General features: G+C 35.4%; 1 protein-coding gene across 5 annotated transcripts in view; it reads right to left on the bottom strand.

Annotated features, from left to right (window-relative positions):
* Positions 1–301: 301 nt before the first annotated feature.
* AGL (amylo-alpha-1, 6-glucosidase, 4-alpha-glucanotransferase) overlaps positions 302–17,742 on the bottom strand; it is an 82,388-nt gene continuing 64,947 nt past the window's right edge. For all 5 annotated transcript variants that reach the window (XM_042953017.1, XM_042953018.1, XM_042953020.1 and 2 more), the window contains 7 exons: positions 14,198–14,333; positions 12,821–12,933; positions 11,674–11,885; positions 10,396–10,493; positions 7,639–7,726; positions 7,390–7,523; positions 302–1,971 (listed from right to left, as the gene is read on the bottom strand). In XM_042953017.1, coding sequence (XP_042808951.1) covers positions 1,854–1,971; positions 7,390–7,523; positions 7,639–7,726; positions 10,396–10,493; positions 11,674–11,885; positions 12,821–12,933; positions 14,198–14,333 — 899 coding nt within the window. In that variant the 3' untranslated portion in view covers positions 302–1,853. The remainder of the gene's footprint in view (positions 1,972–7,389; positions 7,524–7,638; positions 7,727–10,395; positions 10,494–11,673; positions 11,886–12,820; positions 12,934–14,197; positions 14,334–17,742) is intronic.

Genomic DNA, 17,742 nt, shown 5'->3' with positions numbered 1-17,742 from the left:
TTGAGCAATGAAGAAGGAAGGGAAACTTGGAAACGAATGTATTTAAAGACAGCGATCAGATTAATATCACAACTCTCCTTAAATTTCTAGGATTTAATCTGCTTTAGGTTGGGAAACCAAAAAAGCAAGCTAGTTAAAACTATTTCTTTTTCTTTTAATTTTTAATGTTTATTTATTTTTGAGAGAGATAGAGTGTGAGCAGGGGAGGGGCAGAGAGAGTGGGAGACACAGAATCCCAAGCAGGCTCCAGGCTCTGAGCTGTCAGCATGGAGTCGGACATGGAGCTTGAACTCCACAAACTGCGAGATCATGACCTGAGCTGAAGTTGGATGTTCAACCAACTGAGCCACCCAGGCGCCCCTAGTTAAAACTATTTCTAAAGTACAGTCCATTTTGAAGAAGACTGTGCAGTATACATTAAGTTACATGAGCTTTTAAGCATGGGTATTTGATATCTTCTGTATTCATAGATTTTTACTACCTAAAAGTTTTAGTTTACTTTTCTTATTTTTATTTCTTAATCATACTTAAGATGGTTGGGTACGTTATCTTTAACTGAGAAAAGTATTACTGTACCATTATTTTATTAGCTATAAATATACCACTGAATAATATTAAATAGCAATGAAAGGATTTTTGCAACTATTTTCTTTCAACTAAAAGTATAACGATCTGATTTAAGTGTTTTCTTGAGACAAAAATAGTAAACAATAAAAAAAATCCATCTAGAGAATAAGTATTATTCAAAAATATTAACTCATATGAATGTTAAAAACCTTTTTTCCTTTTATGACTTTGGATTTAAGGTCATGAAAAACTTTTCAAATGATTCTATTGAATTCAAGAGAACTACTAAATTCATATCTATATTTTTATTATACCAAGATTTTTCTCAGTGCTAAACTTGTCAATGTAGGTTTTAGTTAATAGGAAACTAGTATCTGCTATGATCTATCAATACACTTTTGCACACAAACTAAAAATAATTGTTAAGTTTTAGAAAATTAATATAGCATGTTTTTCTTTAAAGTTCTCATAAATATGCCCAACAATGTGCATTTTGAGAATGTGAACCATCTCATAGTAGGAAACTCGTACTCAAGATTAATTTTACAAAACTATTTTTAGGAAATAAATTCTTAAATGCTTGTGTTTTTTCATATATCCTATGCATCATTAACATAAGCAAATTATGGCATTCATTATATTAAAAACATATTAGTATTCTAGTGAAAAAAAAACACACACAGTGAACATCTGTGTTCTGAACATCCTTTCTGAACATAACAGTGTAGGTAGACAACTCCATGAGTCAATATTCAGTTAATATTTATCAAATGCAGTGTAGAAGGTGCTAGGAATAATATAGTAAAAGGTGAGAACATTAGTTAACCACAGCATAATCAATATGTATTATTACTGAAGAAAATATATACCACAATTTGAAGATACTTTTCCATTTCTTTCATTATTACATTCTAATACTTCATTTTCACTTATGTACAAGTGGAAGATTACATAACTTTTCTGTTTCAAACTCTGGACTTCAAACTCTTATTTATTTCTAGGCAATTAAGGAATACTTCATGAATTCAAAAGAACATCCCATTGGTAATGATAGTTTTTCTTCCTGATTCAAATCAAAAGCTACCTCTCTGTACATTAAAAACAAAACAAAAGAAAAGAAAAAGACAAATCACTGTTTTTAAAGTCTTACCTAATTGGGCATCATTATTATATAAATTAGATTTTTAAAATAACTTCAGCCTGTGCATATAAACCCTTTATATTATATTTGACCTTGCATTCCATAATACAAGTAATTGCATACTTCATACATATCCATGAATCAGCTATAAGTCATAAAGCGTTTCGAGAATAGTAGCAATTGACCAGGCTTGTGTTTCACAGCTGAAAGGACAGTATTGGCCATTCTCATTGGTCAGTTCAGGAAGTCCTTTCCAAGGGGATCTTAAAGAAAGAAAAGACATTTTATGAGATACAATCTAACATATCTTGTCTGGATTAACAAAATAGGCAATAACTTGGTGGTTTTCCTTGCTAGTACAGAAAAACAATCATATATAGTCATTTGCTACAAAATAAAACAGGATATCCTAAAGATCTAGGTATAAAGAATTTAGATTAAAATTATTCTTTGATATTCAGTGTTTGGGATTTAAGACCTTCAAACACAAAGGATTCCTTTTATGTATTAAAAACAGGGGGTGCCTGGGTGGCTCAGTTGGTTGAGTGCCTGACTTCGGCTCAGGTCATGATCTCATGGTTGGTGAGTTTGAGCCCCATATGGGGCTCATTGCTGTCAGTGCAGAGCCTGCTTCAGATCCTCTGTACCCCCCCCTCAGCACCTTTCCCACTCTCTCTCTCTCAAAAATAAATATTAAAAAAAGAAAACAGAAGAAACTATCATTCTAAGCATATACAGAGTGACAAATATCCTCTCAGGTCTAATTTTAGTACTTTCAAATTAAGTTTATGAAATTCAAATTGTAATTATGTAGATTTTGACAAAATTATAAAACTAATATAGAATAATGAAGAAACGCTGAGAGCTATGACTAGGAAAATAGTGCCAATTAAAAACAAATCTGGTGGCACCTGGGTGGCTCAGTCGGTTGAGCATCCAATTCTTGAGTTTGGCTCAGGTCACGATGCCAGAGTTGTGGGATCGAGCCCTGCATCTGGCTTGCACTGAGCAAGGAGCCTGCTTAAGACTGATTCTCTCTCTCCCTCTGCCCCTCTCCCCTGCTTGCATTCTCTCTCTCTCTCAAAAAAAAAAAAACAAAAAACAAAAACAAACCAATATGAATTTCTATACTAATCTCTCATTCTACTAATACAGTTAGTATTTATTATGTTCTAATACTAAGTGACTTATGTACATTATCTCATTTAATGCTCACAGCAACCCTGAAAGGCAAGAACCATAATCATCCGTATTCACAGAGCAGGTAAGAGGTTTAGAGAGGTTAACTAATTATCAGGTCTTATTATCAGAACACAGTATTGTTTCCATATCAAATTTCTTCTTTTTTCTTTTTTTAACTTTATTTATTTATTTAAGTAATCTCTACACCCAACATGGGGCTTGAACTTACAACCTTGAGATCAAGAGCTGCATGGTCTTGGAACTGAGCCAGCCAGGTGCCCCTCAAATTTATTCTCTTTTAAAAAAATGTTTATTTATTTATTGATCAAGAGAGAGAGTGAGAGAAGCAGAGAGGAAAGAGAAAATCCCAAGCAGGCTGCAGCTGTTAGCTCAGAGCCCAACGACGGGGCTTGATCTCATGAACTGTGAGATCATGAACTGAGCAGAAATCAAGACTCAGATGCTCAACTAACTAAGCCACCCAGGTGTCCCTCAGTTTTATTCTTAATTTTAGTGTAATCTCTTAAACATGAAACATAAAGTTAAAAAATCCAGAATTCTGTATTGTTTCATTTTTAAAGTTGGGTTATGGGAATGTGTTTTGTTTCACCATTATAACATTGTAACTCATGGCTGTGTGAAGAGTGTATGTTACATTATACTCTTCTGTAGGCATTAAATTTTTCATAAGTATGGAAACATAATTCCCTTAAGTAAATATGGAGACAGTTTGGATAATAACTAATAATAATAACACCAGCTATGTACCATATTTAAAAAGCCATCACAGAGAAGTACAAAATATAGAAACTTGCTTCCACGTGTTCAAGTTTCTTCCGAGTAAAATGCCAAATTACTGAAGTTAGGTACCAGGGTATCTGTAATAGGCTGAACTGTGTCCTCCTCAAAATTCATATGTTGAAGTCCCAACCCTCAGTACCTCAGAATGTAAACTTATTTGGACATGGGGTTGTTACAGATGTAATTAGTTAAGATGAGGTCACACTGGAATAGGATGGGCCCCCAATCCAATTTGACTGGTGTCCTTAGAGAAATTTGGACCAAGAGATGCACACAGAGAGAAAGTCATGTGAAGACTGGAGTTATGCTACCACAAGCCAAGGAATTACCAGAAGCTGGGAGAGAGGGCTGGGAGAGATCCTTCCCTAGCATCTTCAGAGGGAGCATGGCCCTAGTAACACCTTGATTTCAAACTTCTGGCCTCTAGAACCGTGAGGCAATAAAGTTCCTTATTTAAGCTTTTCACTTTGTAGTGCTTTGTTATGGCAGAGTCAGCAAACTAATATAGTATTGAAATTAAATAAAACAAGCTAATAGAACCAATAATATACTGCTCACAATTGTTATGTGGAACCAGAACATGGAACATATACATACTGGTATAAAGAAGTCTTCTTTTCCTTCCTTTCTGAAAGAAATTCATTCCTCAAGTCATTAGGTGGGACAAAGGAGGTCAGTGACCACAACTGGGGAGGAGAGGACATAAGGGTAGCGGGAACAGCACAGGGTGGGATGCCAGAGCCTGAAGGGTATGAAGAAGTTCATACCAAGGGTGGGAATGGCCCAGAGCCCAGATGGTGCAAGGGGGGCATCCGCACATAAGTGTGGTTTAGTGTGGGATTGTCAGGCCCAAGAAGGACAAAAGGTCACCTATGTCTTGGGGCAAGCAGGGTGAGCCGAGTCCCCATGGTAGTGGATAGCACAGTGTGGAGGGTAGGTTACTCATGGCCCTAAGATCAAGAGTCGCATGCTTTTCTGACTGAGCCGGCTGGGTGCCCCTGGATAGCATAAGGTTTTTTATGAAAAGAAGAAAGCAACAATTTCAAATATTATAGGAGTGTCAAAGAAGGGAAATGAAAGGATGTCATGGGATCTGAGAACCTGAAAGAATCTTGTTGAGTGGCTTCACCAGAGTGGTGAGGGCAAAACAAAAGCCAGACTGAAGGTGGAAAGGGGTCAGAAAGCAAAAGGATTGAGGCTGCTCCTATAGGAAGTGAGCTGAGAAGAAAACAGAATGATAGGACAGGGCTAGAGGCAGGAACAGTATGAAAGCACTTTATTTTAGGATGGGCTGATCTTTCTAGATTAAGAAGGAAGGATCAAGTGGAATACCAAGAAAGGATAATTACTGGAGCAAAATCAGGACACAGGTGGGAGGGATGGGATCACAGGTAAAGTAGAAGAGTGATCCCCGCAGTGTAAGATACTCTTACTTTTCATGGACAAAAGGGGAAAAAAAAGAGAAAATAGATGCAAACAATGAGAAATACTGTGGCAACAATGAGAAATACTGTGGCAATAACTGGGGCAACCAAGGATAGAATATAAGAATGTTCACATCACACAGATTCAGTCTCAGTTTCTAGATGAGGTACAAGAACTCTGGCAGGATTGGGTTTTCTGTGACTACATCCAAGCTAATAAAAACAAACTGAAAAAAAAAAGAAAGCTTGACACGACATTCATGGTGATGATGGAAGTCCCTCATGCTCTTGTAATAAAGGAGAGAACATTAATGTTGTTTATGCATAATAATTATGAAGCAATAAGCTGTATATATACAGCCATACCTTGTTTTACTGAATTTTGCTTTACCGCACTTTGTAGACACTGTTTTTTACAAATTGAAGGTTTGTGGCAACCCAGCATCAAGCAAGTCTACTGGTACCGTTTTTTCCAACAGCATTTGCTCACTTGGTATCTGTGTAACATTTCGGTATGTCACACAATATTTCAAACTTATTCATTATTCTTGTATTTGTTATGGTGATCTGTGGTCAGTGATTATGACTTGCTGAAAGCTTAGATGATAATCAGCATATTTTAGCAATAAAATATTAATTTTTTTTAACGTTTATTTTTGAGAGTGAGAGAGAGTGGGGGAGGGGCAGAGAGGGAAAGACAGAATCTGAAGCAGGCTCCAGGCTTTGAGTTGTCAGCACAGAGCCTGATGCGGGGATCAAACTCATGAACTGAACCGTGAGATCATGACTTGAGCCGAAGTCAGATGCTTAACTGACTGAGCCACCCAGGCACCCCAGCAATAAATTTTTAAAAAAATTTTTTTAAGGTTTATTCATTTCTCAGAGACAGAGAGACAGAGCGTGAGGGAGGGAAGGGCAGAGAGAGACAGAGGGAGACACAGAATCTGAAACACGCTTCAGGCTCTGAGCTGTCAGCACAGATTCCGATGCGGGGCTTGAACTCATGGACTGCAAGATCATGACCTGAGCTGAAGTTGGACGCTTAACCGACTGAGCCACCCAGGTGCCCCAATAAAATATTTTTAACTTAAGGTATGTACATTGTTTTTTTTAGACATTATGTTATTGCATATTTAATGACTACTGTACAGTATAAATGTAACTTTGACATTCACTGGGAAACCAAAAAATTCATTTGACTTCCTTTATTGTGATTTTTGCTTTATTGAGGTGGTCTGTAACTGAACCCACACCATCTCTGAGGCATGCCTGTATTTAGGTTTAATCTAGAATTTGGGAAATTAAGCTAGCTTTCAACTATCTTTGTATCATCTTATAAAGACACATAACTCTGACACTATTTATCTCCAATAATTCGGACAAAGGAGGTGACAAATGGGTTTGAGATAACAGTCAAAAGACCAACCTTGATACTTTAATTGTAATAAGTATAGAAGTATAATAAATATAAAAACATGTTTACTTATTTATCAAGAGAGACAGAAGGAGGGGCAGAGAGAGAAGGAGAGGCAGAGAAAGAGGGAAGAGAGAATCTGTCAGTGCAGAGCCTGACACGGGGCTTGATCCCATGAACCATGAGAGCATGACCTGAGCCAAAATCAAGAGTCAAATGCTTAACCAACTGAGCCACCCAGGTGCCCCTATAATAAAGCATTTCTGAAAATTATTTATTGATATATCTTTATTTTTTTTATTTTAAGTTATTCTGATTTTATTTATTTTTTCAAATTATTCTAAATTTAAAAAGTTTTAACATACAGTGTTACATTAGTTTCAGGTGTACAACATAATGACCCAGAAATTCTATACATTTCTTGGGTGCTCATGAGGATAAGTGTACTCTAATTCTCTATATCTATTTCACCCATCCCTCCACCTACCTCCCCTCTGGCAACCACATAAATCTTTAAATCAGCTAACTCAAAATGCCCAGGCTGAGAACTTTTAGTTTTTTTATTTATTCTGTTCTAACCATACCCAAAAATATCCATGAAATTTAAAAAATCAGACTATTTGACATGTATAAATCACACAATATCAAGTCTTCAAATCAAAATAAATAACAACCTAAAATAATTAAAAGAAGGTGAAATTACATCATTGAATTTGTCATGTTAAATAAGAGTAAAGCTTTCAGATTTCATTGGGGTACCTAGAGTATACAGAAACTAATTCTAGGAGCTGTTATTTACCTAATATCTAATAAATTGACTAAATACTGTTATGGGAATTACATGCTGCCCAACAACTTACCTCTCAAGATGAACATAATGCCGGGAAAGAACATTTTTAACCAAAAACACAGTCTTTGCATTAGCCTCTGGACCCATCAATTTGGAAAAATATAATTTTGCACGAAGAAAATAGCCAACGGGCCATAGCCACTCCTAAAAAAGATGATTTAAAAGTAAAGGAAAAAAAAAAAAGAGCTGTGAATATTTATAAAGTTATTTGAAAAATAACTTAAGCTGAAAATTCTGAAAAGAGAAATGAAATTCTTACAGGTCCTTGGTGATAATTGAAACCTTTAGCAAGATTGTAGTTGTCATTGTCTAAGGCGTTGTCATAAATACCACAGTAAACCATATCACTGCAAAATTATTGAAATTTAGGTTAGAAAAAGATCAGACATTACATAAGAAAGATTTTTCAATAGCAGAGGTAAAAGAAATAATCAAGTTATTTTGTCTTCCAAATCTATTAACCTTAGATTAGTATATACTGGGCTCAGAATGTCTTTTTTTTTTACAACTCATTTTAAAAGATTTATTTGTTTGTTTGTTTATTTATTTATTTTTAAGTAAACTCTCTGCTCACCATGGGGCTTGAACTCACAATCCCAAGATCAAGAGTCACATTCTCTACTGATTAAGCCCAGCCAGGCACCCCCGGAATACTTTAATACTGTGTGAGGGAATGATTAACAAATACTTACTGGCTAATACAAAAAAATATAAAGTATTCAGGTATCTTGCCTTCAAGGAGTTAGTCTAACACTAAATATTGGTTAAATTCAATTATTTCACTAAGCTTCTAATATACTTATTATAATTAAAATATATACAAAATAAATTAACAAACATTAAAGAGATTTTATTAAATATAATATAAATATTATATATTGGAAAGATTGTTTTTAAAAAATTTTTTAACAATTATTTATTTTTGAGGGGGGGGGATAGAGCATGAGTGGGGTAGGGGCAGAAAGGGAGGGAGACACAAAATCCGAACCAGGTTCCAAGCTCTGAGCTGTCAGCACAGAGCCCAATGTGGGGCTCGAACTCACAGAGTGAGAGATCATGACATGAGATGAAGTCTGACACTTAACCGATGAGCCACCCAGGTACCCTGGAAAGATTGTTTTTTAAACTTCTCCAGTAAGTTACTTAAAAAGTAATTAAAATTAGTACATTATCATTACAAATAGTAACCAAATGGACACAGAAAATTTATACACAGTTATAAACTAAACGAAGTATTACAAGCTTATTGTGACAGATAATACAAGATAGTTATCTATACTCAGTTTAATTATTACTTTTTTTTTCTTTTAGTGAGAGAACTTGCCACCTGAGTAAGCTTATTTATTTATTTACTTATTTCAAATGAGTAGGCTTTAACTGTGGGTTTTAGTCTTGATCATTGGTTTGTAACACGTCTGAAAATGTGGAGAACACTTCAGAATACAGATAAGCATACACACAAAAAGTCTGCATCTCAAGATTGAAAGGAGTACATAGTAAATTAGGAAAATTCTACAAAGGAGAGGGTATTATATAGAAATGGAACTCTGTCACCTATTGATATAGAAAGCAAATTAATGTTGGGCATCAAACTTTAAAGGAAAATCGCAGAAGACAAACAGGGAGGTCATTAGAAACTCAAGAAGAAACAAAAGTTGGAAAAGAAAAGAAACGTAAAATGGCATAAACACATAATCATAAAGTAAAAACAAAATCGGTTATTGGTTAAAATAAAAATAGTGGGGTAATTACACAGAAAGGATGGAAATGGTTAGTGATGAGGATAGAGTTAAATCTTCATCTGTCAACACAAGAAATAACCAAATAGTGTCTAATATTTAAAAAAAAAAATCAAGAAACAGGGGCACCTGGGTGGCTCAGTCGGTTAAGCATCCGACTTTGGCTCAGGTCATGATCTTGCAGTTTGTGAGTTTGAGCCCCGTGTCGGGCTCTGTGCTGACAGCTCAGAGCCTGGAGCCTGTTTCAGATGCTGTGTATCTCCATCTCTTGGCCTCTCCCCTGCTCATGTTCTGTGTCTCTCAATAATAAATAAATGTTAAAAAAAAATTTTTTTTAAATAAAAAAATCAAGAAACAACTGCATCCACACATTATTTAGTAATATGGGAGCAGGGATACCTGGGTGGCTCAGTCGGTTGAATGTCTGACTCCTGATTTCGGCTCAGGTCATGATTTTGCAGTTTGTGAGATCGAGCCCCGAGTTGGGCTCTGTGCTGACAATGCAGAGCCTGCTTGGGATTCTCTCTCTCTGCCCCTCCACCACTCACACTTGCTCTCTCTCTCTCAAAATAAATAATCAAAAATTAAAAAAAAAAAAGAAATATGGAGGGAACTGCCAGGGGTAATAACTTGGAAAATTTTAAAGACTGTCTTTGAGGAGACAATATGTCTATACTTCCAATGTTCACAATAATCATGTATTACTTTTACAATCAGAAAAAGTAAACATTAGGAAATATTCATGACATATTAGTTTTATAAACATAAAACTTATTGATTATTAAATATAGGACAAGCATTGTGAACACTGATGTTTAATGAAGATACAGATGGTGTTCTTAAAAACTCAGTTTGAATGCAATTTTAGAGTTTACTGACAAGCAAAAAAATTATGGTTGATGCAATATAAACATCAACAACAACATTCTTTTTTTTTTTTTTTAACGTTTTTTTATTTTCGAGAGAGACAGAGACAGAATGCGAGTGGGTTGCGACAGAGAGAGGGTGGCACAGAATCCAAAGCGGGCTCCAGGCTCTGGGCTGTCAGCACAGAGCCTGACGCAGGGCTCAAATTCACAAGCTGTGAGATCATGACCTGAGCCGAAGTCGGATGCTCAACTGACTGAGCCACCCAGGCGCCCCAACAACAACATTCTTAATACTTACACTCCAACGTACTTGGGGTTCCAAAGTTTTCATGCCAAGATTAAATATAAATATAATTATATATTAAATATAATATGAATAATATTCTTAATGTTTATACTCCAACTTACTCTGGATCCAAAGTTTTCATGCCAAGGGGACCAAGCAATTTTTTTTCTGCAATCTCCAAAGCTTTCCATGCTTTTTCTGCAGTAAAGAGCTCAGGGGCCTAATGAATATCAAAAGTGAATATTCAAACTTTTTAAGATCACAAAAGAATTAGTTTCCACCCACAGTGGAACATAAACTATTCATAAACTCAGAAATGAAAACGGTTTAAAAATACAGTGTGCGTCAGAACTCATTTCAAGTGCAGAAGCTTAACCGGATCTAATGCTATGGGGCTGATGTGGGTGCGCTGCTCTTGGCCTTAGAAGTGAGCAAAGCTGTTAGATGTGATTATTTCCTTGTGTCATTTTAAGAAAGTTATGAGCTCCAAAAGGAAGCTGTCTCAGCTACAATGAAGGCAGAACACACTTAAACCCATCTAATTCATTTTTCAGGATGTTTGCAATAGCTTCCTTTAAGTATATCTGGTAGTCATTTTTTTGCTTTTGGGGTCATAGTAAAATACAGAATGACTTACACTCTAAAAGCACAAGTAAATGTACTTATGATATGGAGGAGAGAAAACACTGGTGGCTAAGAATCTATATTTATTGTAATGGTTAAATGAAATCAAATGCACATTGAGTAGAAGCTATCTTTATGTACCTTTGCATTTTTTATTCTTTTTTTGCAGCTTTTATTCTACTATAATTTATAGTTCCATGTTTAGTGCTTTTTTTGACAAGATGGAGACAGCTATGTAGTCATGGAAGAACACATACCGTCTCTATTTTACTGTTCTTACAGTTTATTTTTAGACTAAGAGGTAAAGTAGAGTCTAGAATTCTAGAGTGAATTGCAGCAATACAACAAGGAAACAGAATATGAGTTGAAGCAACTTTCATTAGTTCACCAGTCTAGATCTTTTCAGTTTGTATGCTGAGGCACTCACTGGTCACAGCACAGGTGTGCCCAAATATGGATGCCATCAGCTTTCAAGTTGGGTGGGGCCTGGGGCTAACTGAAGCAGTTGGATCTGGCATGATCAACCTAATCAATTTAGACCAATGTACTGTATAAATATCGTTATTTTTTATGTGTGCTATGATAAGAAAAACATTGGTAAGCACTCCATTAGTCATCATCTATTATTTTCTGTTTTTTGATACCGAATGTCATAGGTTAAGGGTGGTATAAAACTAGCTAGTAAACAATATACTTTTTGGCAACTACATGAATTTGAAAACAAATGGGAATAAAGAACTAATGTTTTTGAAATTTGAAAGTAGCAATTCACTTACTACAACCATTGCTATGGTGAAATTAGGCCTGAGCTGATAGTCACACCACGGGCTTGAAGCTCCATAGCTATCTTTGTATATGCCACGTTTGTGAACCAGATTAGGATGCTTTTCGTTAGAATCTGAAGGGTCTTCTGACACATAAAATAGCTTTTCGAAGTTGTCTTGTATTTTTCTGTTCCACTCATCGTATGAGATTGTCACAACCTTTCCTGAAACATGATAAAAGATTTGGCAGTTTTTAAGCATTCAAAGAAATCCATACATTTAGTTACAGCCAAAGAGTAATATTTAGGCAATAAATTACCCACTTCTTACAACTGTCAGGGTCTTTTGATAAAAGACTTGGCAGTTTTTAAGCATTCAAAGAAATCCATACATTTAGTTACAGCCAAAGAGTAATATTTAGGCAATAAATTACCCACTTCTTATAACTGTCAGGGTCTTTTGAAGGACTCTAGCTTGAAATTAAAATTATCTTTTGTTATATTACCAAAAAGAATTAGACTCCAGTAAATGATCCCTGATTTGTCTTTGTATCACTCTTAACGTGTTTGATAAAGTTACATTTACTGTGCACTTGGAATGAGGCTACTCTGAATTGAGAAGTGCCAGAAGTGTAAAAATACACTGGATTTCACAGAAAATACTCTCCCCACAAAAGAATGTAAAATGGCTCATGAATAATTTCATGCTTATTACATGTTGAAATAATATTTAGCACATATTGAGTTAATAATGTATATTATCATAATTAGTTTCACCTGTTTCTTTTTATTTTACTTTAATGTGAGTACTAGAAAATTTAAAATTATATTTCTTTTGGACAGATAGCTCTAGAAAAAGAGATGTAAAGATTTCATAAGTGTTCACAAAAATGCAACTTGCTCACAGTCACATTAAGGAAAAGAAAGCATAATAAGGCAATTAACTATGATGTTTTTCATATCTCAGTTCAAAGTTGCTATAAAAATATGGTTAGTAACCAGGTTTGTTACAATTTCATAGTAGGAAATTAATGTTCTTTCTTTCCTCTTAATCTTAAGAGTTTTCTAATATTAGCTCATTGAGTCAAATGATGATTATGTAGATTAAGAGTATAGACTGTACATTTGAAGTTTCTTTTTAAATAAAATGCACAGCTTACCATGTCTTCTTATGGTGACTTCATGATAAGGGAAAATTCTTTTTTTGGATAATTCCAGCAACCAACGGACGGTAGATTTACTCAGGCCCACAATTTCCACAGCAGACCCATCTCTAAAATTAAAATAAATTTTACTCTGTGGGTTGGAGTCATTTAAGCACTACTTAAATGGCATTCAATAAATAATTCTGATGAATTGTATAATTAATATGTTATAAAAACGACTATGAAAAGCCCCTCACTTTATTGAAATGTATAATGCATACATAAGAAATCTCTCCACTAATTATTTTGCCATTGCTTACCTACTTAACAATTAAAAAAAGTTCCGTGAAGTGGAATGGTGATTATGGAGTTAAAGACGATGGCAGCTGGAAAAGGTAGGGAATGCATCAGAGAATATTGAAACAGAGTACCAAAGACAGAAAACATGGGATAGAAGGACTGGAGAAAGCCAGGGAAAGTATACTTAGTAATTTGAAAGTGTGGTTTTTTTTGTTTTTTGTTTTTTTTTAGAGAGTTAGAGAGAGAGAGAGAGAGAGAGAGAGAGAGAGAGAGAGAGAGAGAAAGCGAGCACAAGTTGGGGAACAGGGCAGAGGGAGGAGGGAGAGAGAGAATCTTAAGCAGGCTCCATGCCCAGCACAGAGCCCGAAGCGGGGCTTGTGACTTTGGGATCATGACCTAAGCTGAAATCAAGAGTTGGATGCTCAACCGACTGAGCCACCCAAGTGCCCCTGAAAGCTCATTTTTAAGGAAAATGAAAGGGAAGTATGAGACCTAATAACGTACCGAAATAAACATGCTTTAAAAAGAATTCACAAAGCATATAACAACAGCTATAATTAAATGATTTTTTTCACAGTTCTGACTGAAGATAAAATTTAGAATAAGAAAAGAGTTTCTCAGACTTGATACTATATTAAGCATTTAAAACCATAAAAAGAAATAATGGGAGAAAAGACGAAAAAATTTAGGAGGATAAAAGGTTCAGAAATTAAAAGTATTTCAAAAAGGACTGGGTAATGGGGTGTTTTCTATATGCATGAAAGATGGGCATAATGAAATGTTTACAATGAAAGCATTTTAGGTTAAGATCTTAACCACAGGGATAACGAATCATAATAATAATGAATCACTCCTTTGAGGTGCTTGTGGGGAATCACCCCACAAGAACTCCCTGAAAAGAACAGCTTTCCTTGATGACTTGTAACAAGAGAGCTGTGTGTGTGTGCTGTGGGAGAGGAGGGAGTGGATGAAGGGAGGGAGATTTTGACCGATTTAATATGAAGACTTCGTGGTTAATAGAATAAAAGATTCCATAAGTATGTGGTTTTAAAAAGGGTATAATTATATATGCACAATACAAATAAATACTACCTTGGAGTGGCTGGGATTCCTCTGTTTCTGGCTCTGTCACTTTCTCCCATTTTATCCATCCATGTGCCGCAATTTAAGCGATTTCCTCCATAAACAAATCCTGTTTCTTCGTCAACACCTGCGGTTATATTGAAGCCTAGAAAAGCAAAATAAAACATTTATAAAATCTGAAAGGAATACAACAAACTAGGATAACTACTCTGGAGAGGACTGTGCTAATGCCTTAAAAGCTGAAGACGTGTATGTTCTACCATAGAGTAGTTTCACTTCTAGACACATACTTTAGAGAAATCCTTACCCATGTGCATATGAAGGTACGCACAAGAATATTCAATGCAACACTGTATTAGCAAGAAAATAAATAACTGCTAAGCAGAGAAGTGAATAAACACTGTGGTTTATTCATACAGTGTAAAACTCTCTATACCATTTCAAATTAATGAACTAGATTTACATGAATCATAATGTGCAAAACCCCAAAACAAAATGATTGAGCAAACAAGTTGCAAAAGGATATGCATAAGATACCTTTTCTTAAAAGTTTAAAATATAGACAGTACTAATATATATAATCATATAGGTCTATATGACTATGTCTAATATGATAATATTTAAAACATATAGTTATGTGTATATATTATAGTCTGAATACATATATAATGTATAATATACTGAATACATACTATATAATATACTGAATATATACTACATAATACATATGTAATTTACACATACTCAAACACAAACTCATAAAATTCAAAACATAAATGGAAATAATAAACCCTGATTCTAGCATAGTCATTAATTATAGAGAGGGAGGGAAGAGAGAGAGAGATGAAGCTCTACATACAATTCTGATGGTTTATTTTCAACACAAAACAGAAAGATCTGAAGAAAATATGATCAAATGTTAATATCTGTCTAATTTTATTTTTAGGTTTCAAGGTGTAATTTATATTTTTCTTTAACTGGAATGTTTTACAATTAAATCTAAAAATTAAAATAATTCAGAGATATCACAAAAAATGTTCTTTTAAGTATAAAATCTATATCTATTTAGTGTCCTGAAAGATAAAAAAGTATCAGTGATTTTTACCAGTTCAATCATGTATACAATTTGTATGTTACCACCACAAACAATAAATTAACTAAATGAGGTTTTAACTATTTTTTTTTTTTTTTTGAGAGAGCTTGAGTGAGTGAGGGGCAGAGAGGGAGAGAGAGAGAATCCCACAAGGGGCAGAGAGAGAGGGAGAGAGAGAGAATCCCGAAGCAGGGCTCCAGCTCACCTGATATGGGGCTTAAACTCACCCGATATGGGCCAGGACCTGAGCCAAAGTTGGATGCTTAACTGACTGAGCCACCCAGGCGTCCCTAACTACTGTTTAAAATGTAATTTAGGGGCGCCTGGGTGGTGCAGTCGGTTAAGCATCCGACTTCAGCTCAGGTCACGATCTCGCGGTCCGTGAGTTCGAGCCCCGCGGCGGGCTCTGGGCTGATGGCTCAGAGCCTGGAGCCTGCTTCCGATTCTGTGTCTCCCTCTCTCTCTGCCCCTCCCCCATTCATGCTCTGTCTCTCTCTGTCTAAAAAATAAATAAACGTTAAAAAAAAATTTTTTTAAATGTAATTTAAAACCTGCAAGAAGGAATATAAGTTTTTGAGTTTACGTCAAAATTTGCCAATGACTTAGTGAGTTATCTGAAATAGATCACTTAAAAAGATGATCATTTTACAGTAAAAACAATAGTGTTTAAGAGCAACAAGAGTCCATAATCCTATTACCCTAACAAAAACCATTACATTTATGTACTCCTTTCTAATCTTTTCACAGAATAGTAATATTTTCATAAATAAATCCAACTATTTTTCATGTATTAGATTCAACACCCATATAGTTCTTAATATTCAAATAATATTACACAAATTATAAAAATTATAATCATTACAAATTATTGAATTTTTCATTCAAGTAAATGTAAAGAGGGGTGCCTGGGTAGCTCAGTGATCCACAGTTCATGGGATCTCAACAGTTCATCTGATCTCACAGTTCATGGGATCAAGTCCCATGTGGGGATTCTCTCCTCCTCTGTCTGCCCCTCCCCCCCTCATACACACACACACACTCTCTCTCTCAAATAAACATCAAAACAAAACAAATGAAGTCAATTTAAACATTTCCTCTTAGACATAATTATTTTATTCTTTTCTGTGATTATAAGCAAAGTTATGATCAGTATCATGTAATATGGACTTTTTGTGTTTTAGGTTATTTCATAGACTAGATTCCCAGAAATGGAATACATTTATGAACAAAAACATGTGAATATTTTGTATCTCATGAAATATATGTGGATCTCTCTCTCTCTCCAAGTTGCTTTTGAAGAAGAATGAGTCAATTTGCAATGCCATCAGTAGTATCTGAATATCTCTCAAAACTAAAATCTATTATTTGTTATTGTTTGCTATGGATTGAATTGTGTAAATGCCCAAATTCATATGTTGAAATCTTAACCCCAGTAGATCAGAATGTGACTTTATTTGCACACAGGAATTTAAAAAGTTAATCACATTTGGGGCACCTGGGTGGCTTAGTCGATTAAGCATCTGACTTTGGCTCAGGTCATGATTTCAGTTTGTGAGTTCGAGCCCTGCATTAGGCTCTGTGCTGACACCTCAGAGTCTGGAACCTACTTTGGATTCTGTGTCTCCTTCTCTCTCTGCCCCTCCCCCACTTGTGCTCTGTCTTTGTCTCTCAAAAATAAATAAATGTAAAAACAAATTTTTTTTAAAAAAGTTAATCACGTTAAAATAAGGGCATCAGCCTGGGCTTTAATCCAATTTGACCAGTATCCTTATAAGATGAGGAATTTTGTGCACAGACAATGCACAGAAGGAAGCTGATGTGAAGATACAGGGAGAACACCATGTAACCATGAACATGGCCATCTACAAGCCATGGAGAAAGACCTGGAACAGATCCTTCTTTCATAGACCGAAGGTTTAGTCAACCCTGCCAACACCTAAATTTTGGACTCCTAGCCTCTAGGACTGATAGACAATATATTTCTGTCATTTAAGCCACCCAGTGTGTGGTACTTTGTTATCCTAGTCCCAGCAAATGAATACATTGGTTTTTTTGCTAATAATAAACAGTAGACTTATAGAGCTCACTATATGCCATGTGCTGCTCTAAGTGCTTTCACATACATATTTCATTGAATCCTCGTATCAACCTTAGGGGGTAGGTGCTGCTATTATCTCCCTTTTACAAATGTAGAAGAGAGAGGCAAAGAGAAGTTAAAACTTATCCAAGGGAACACAGCTAGAAAATGAGCAGAAATGGGATTTTTAAGATAGCAAGTCTGCGTCTAGCATTAGCGCTTTCATTCACGCTCTGTTGTCTCATGATAATTTAGTAGAGGAAAGATGGTGACCAACTTTAATATGAATTTGTTTGAGTGCCGGTAAGACTGACTGAATGCTTCTCTCATGTTTATTAATGGACTATCCATGTCCTTGGGCAAACTACTTGTCTGCCTCCCCTT

The sequence above is a fragment of the Panthera leo genome, chromosome C1, assembly GCF_018350215.1.
Source record: "Panthera leo isolate Ple1 chromosome C1, P.leo_Ple1_pat1.1, whole genome shotgun sequence".
In the NCBI taxonomy this organism is placed as follows: Eukaryota; Metazoa; Chordata; class Mammalia; order Carnivora; family Felidae; genus Panthera; species Panthera leo.
This window is presented reverse-complemented; position numbering and strand designations above follow the sequence as displayed.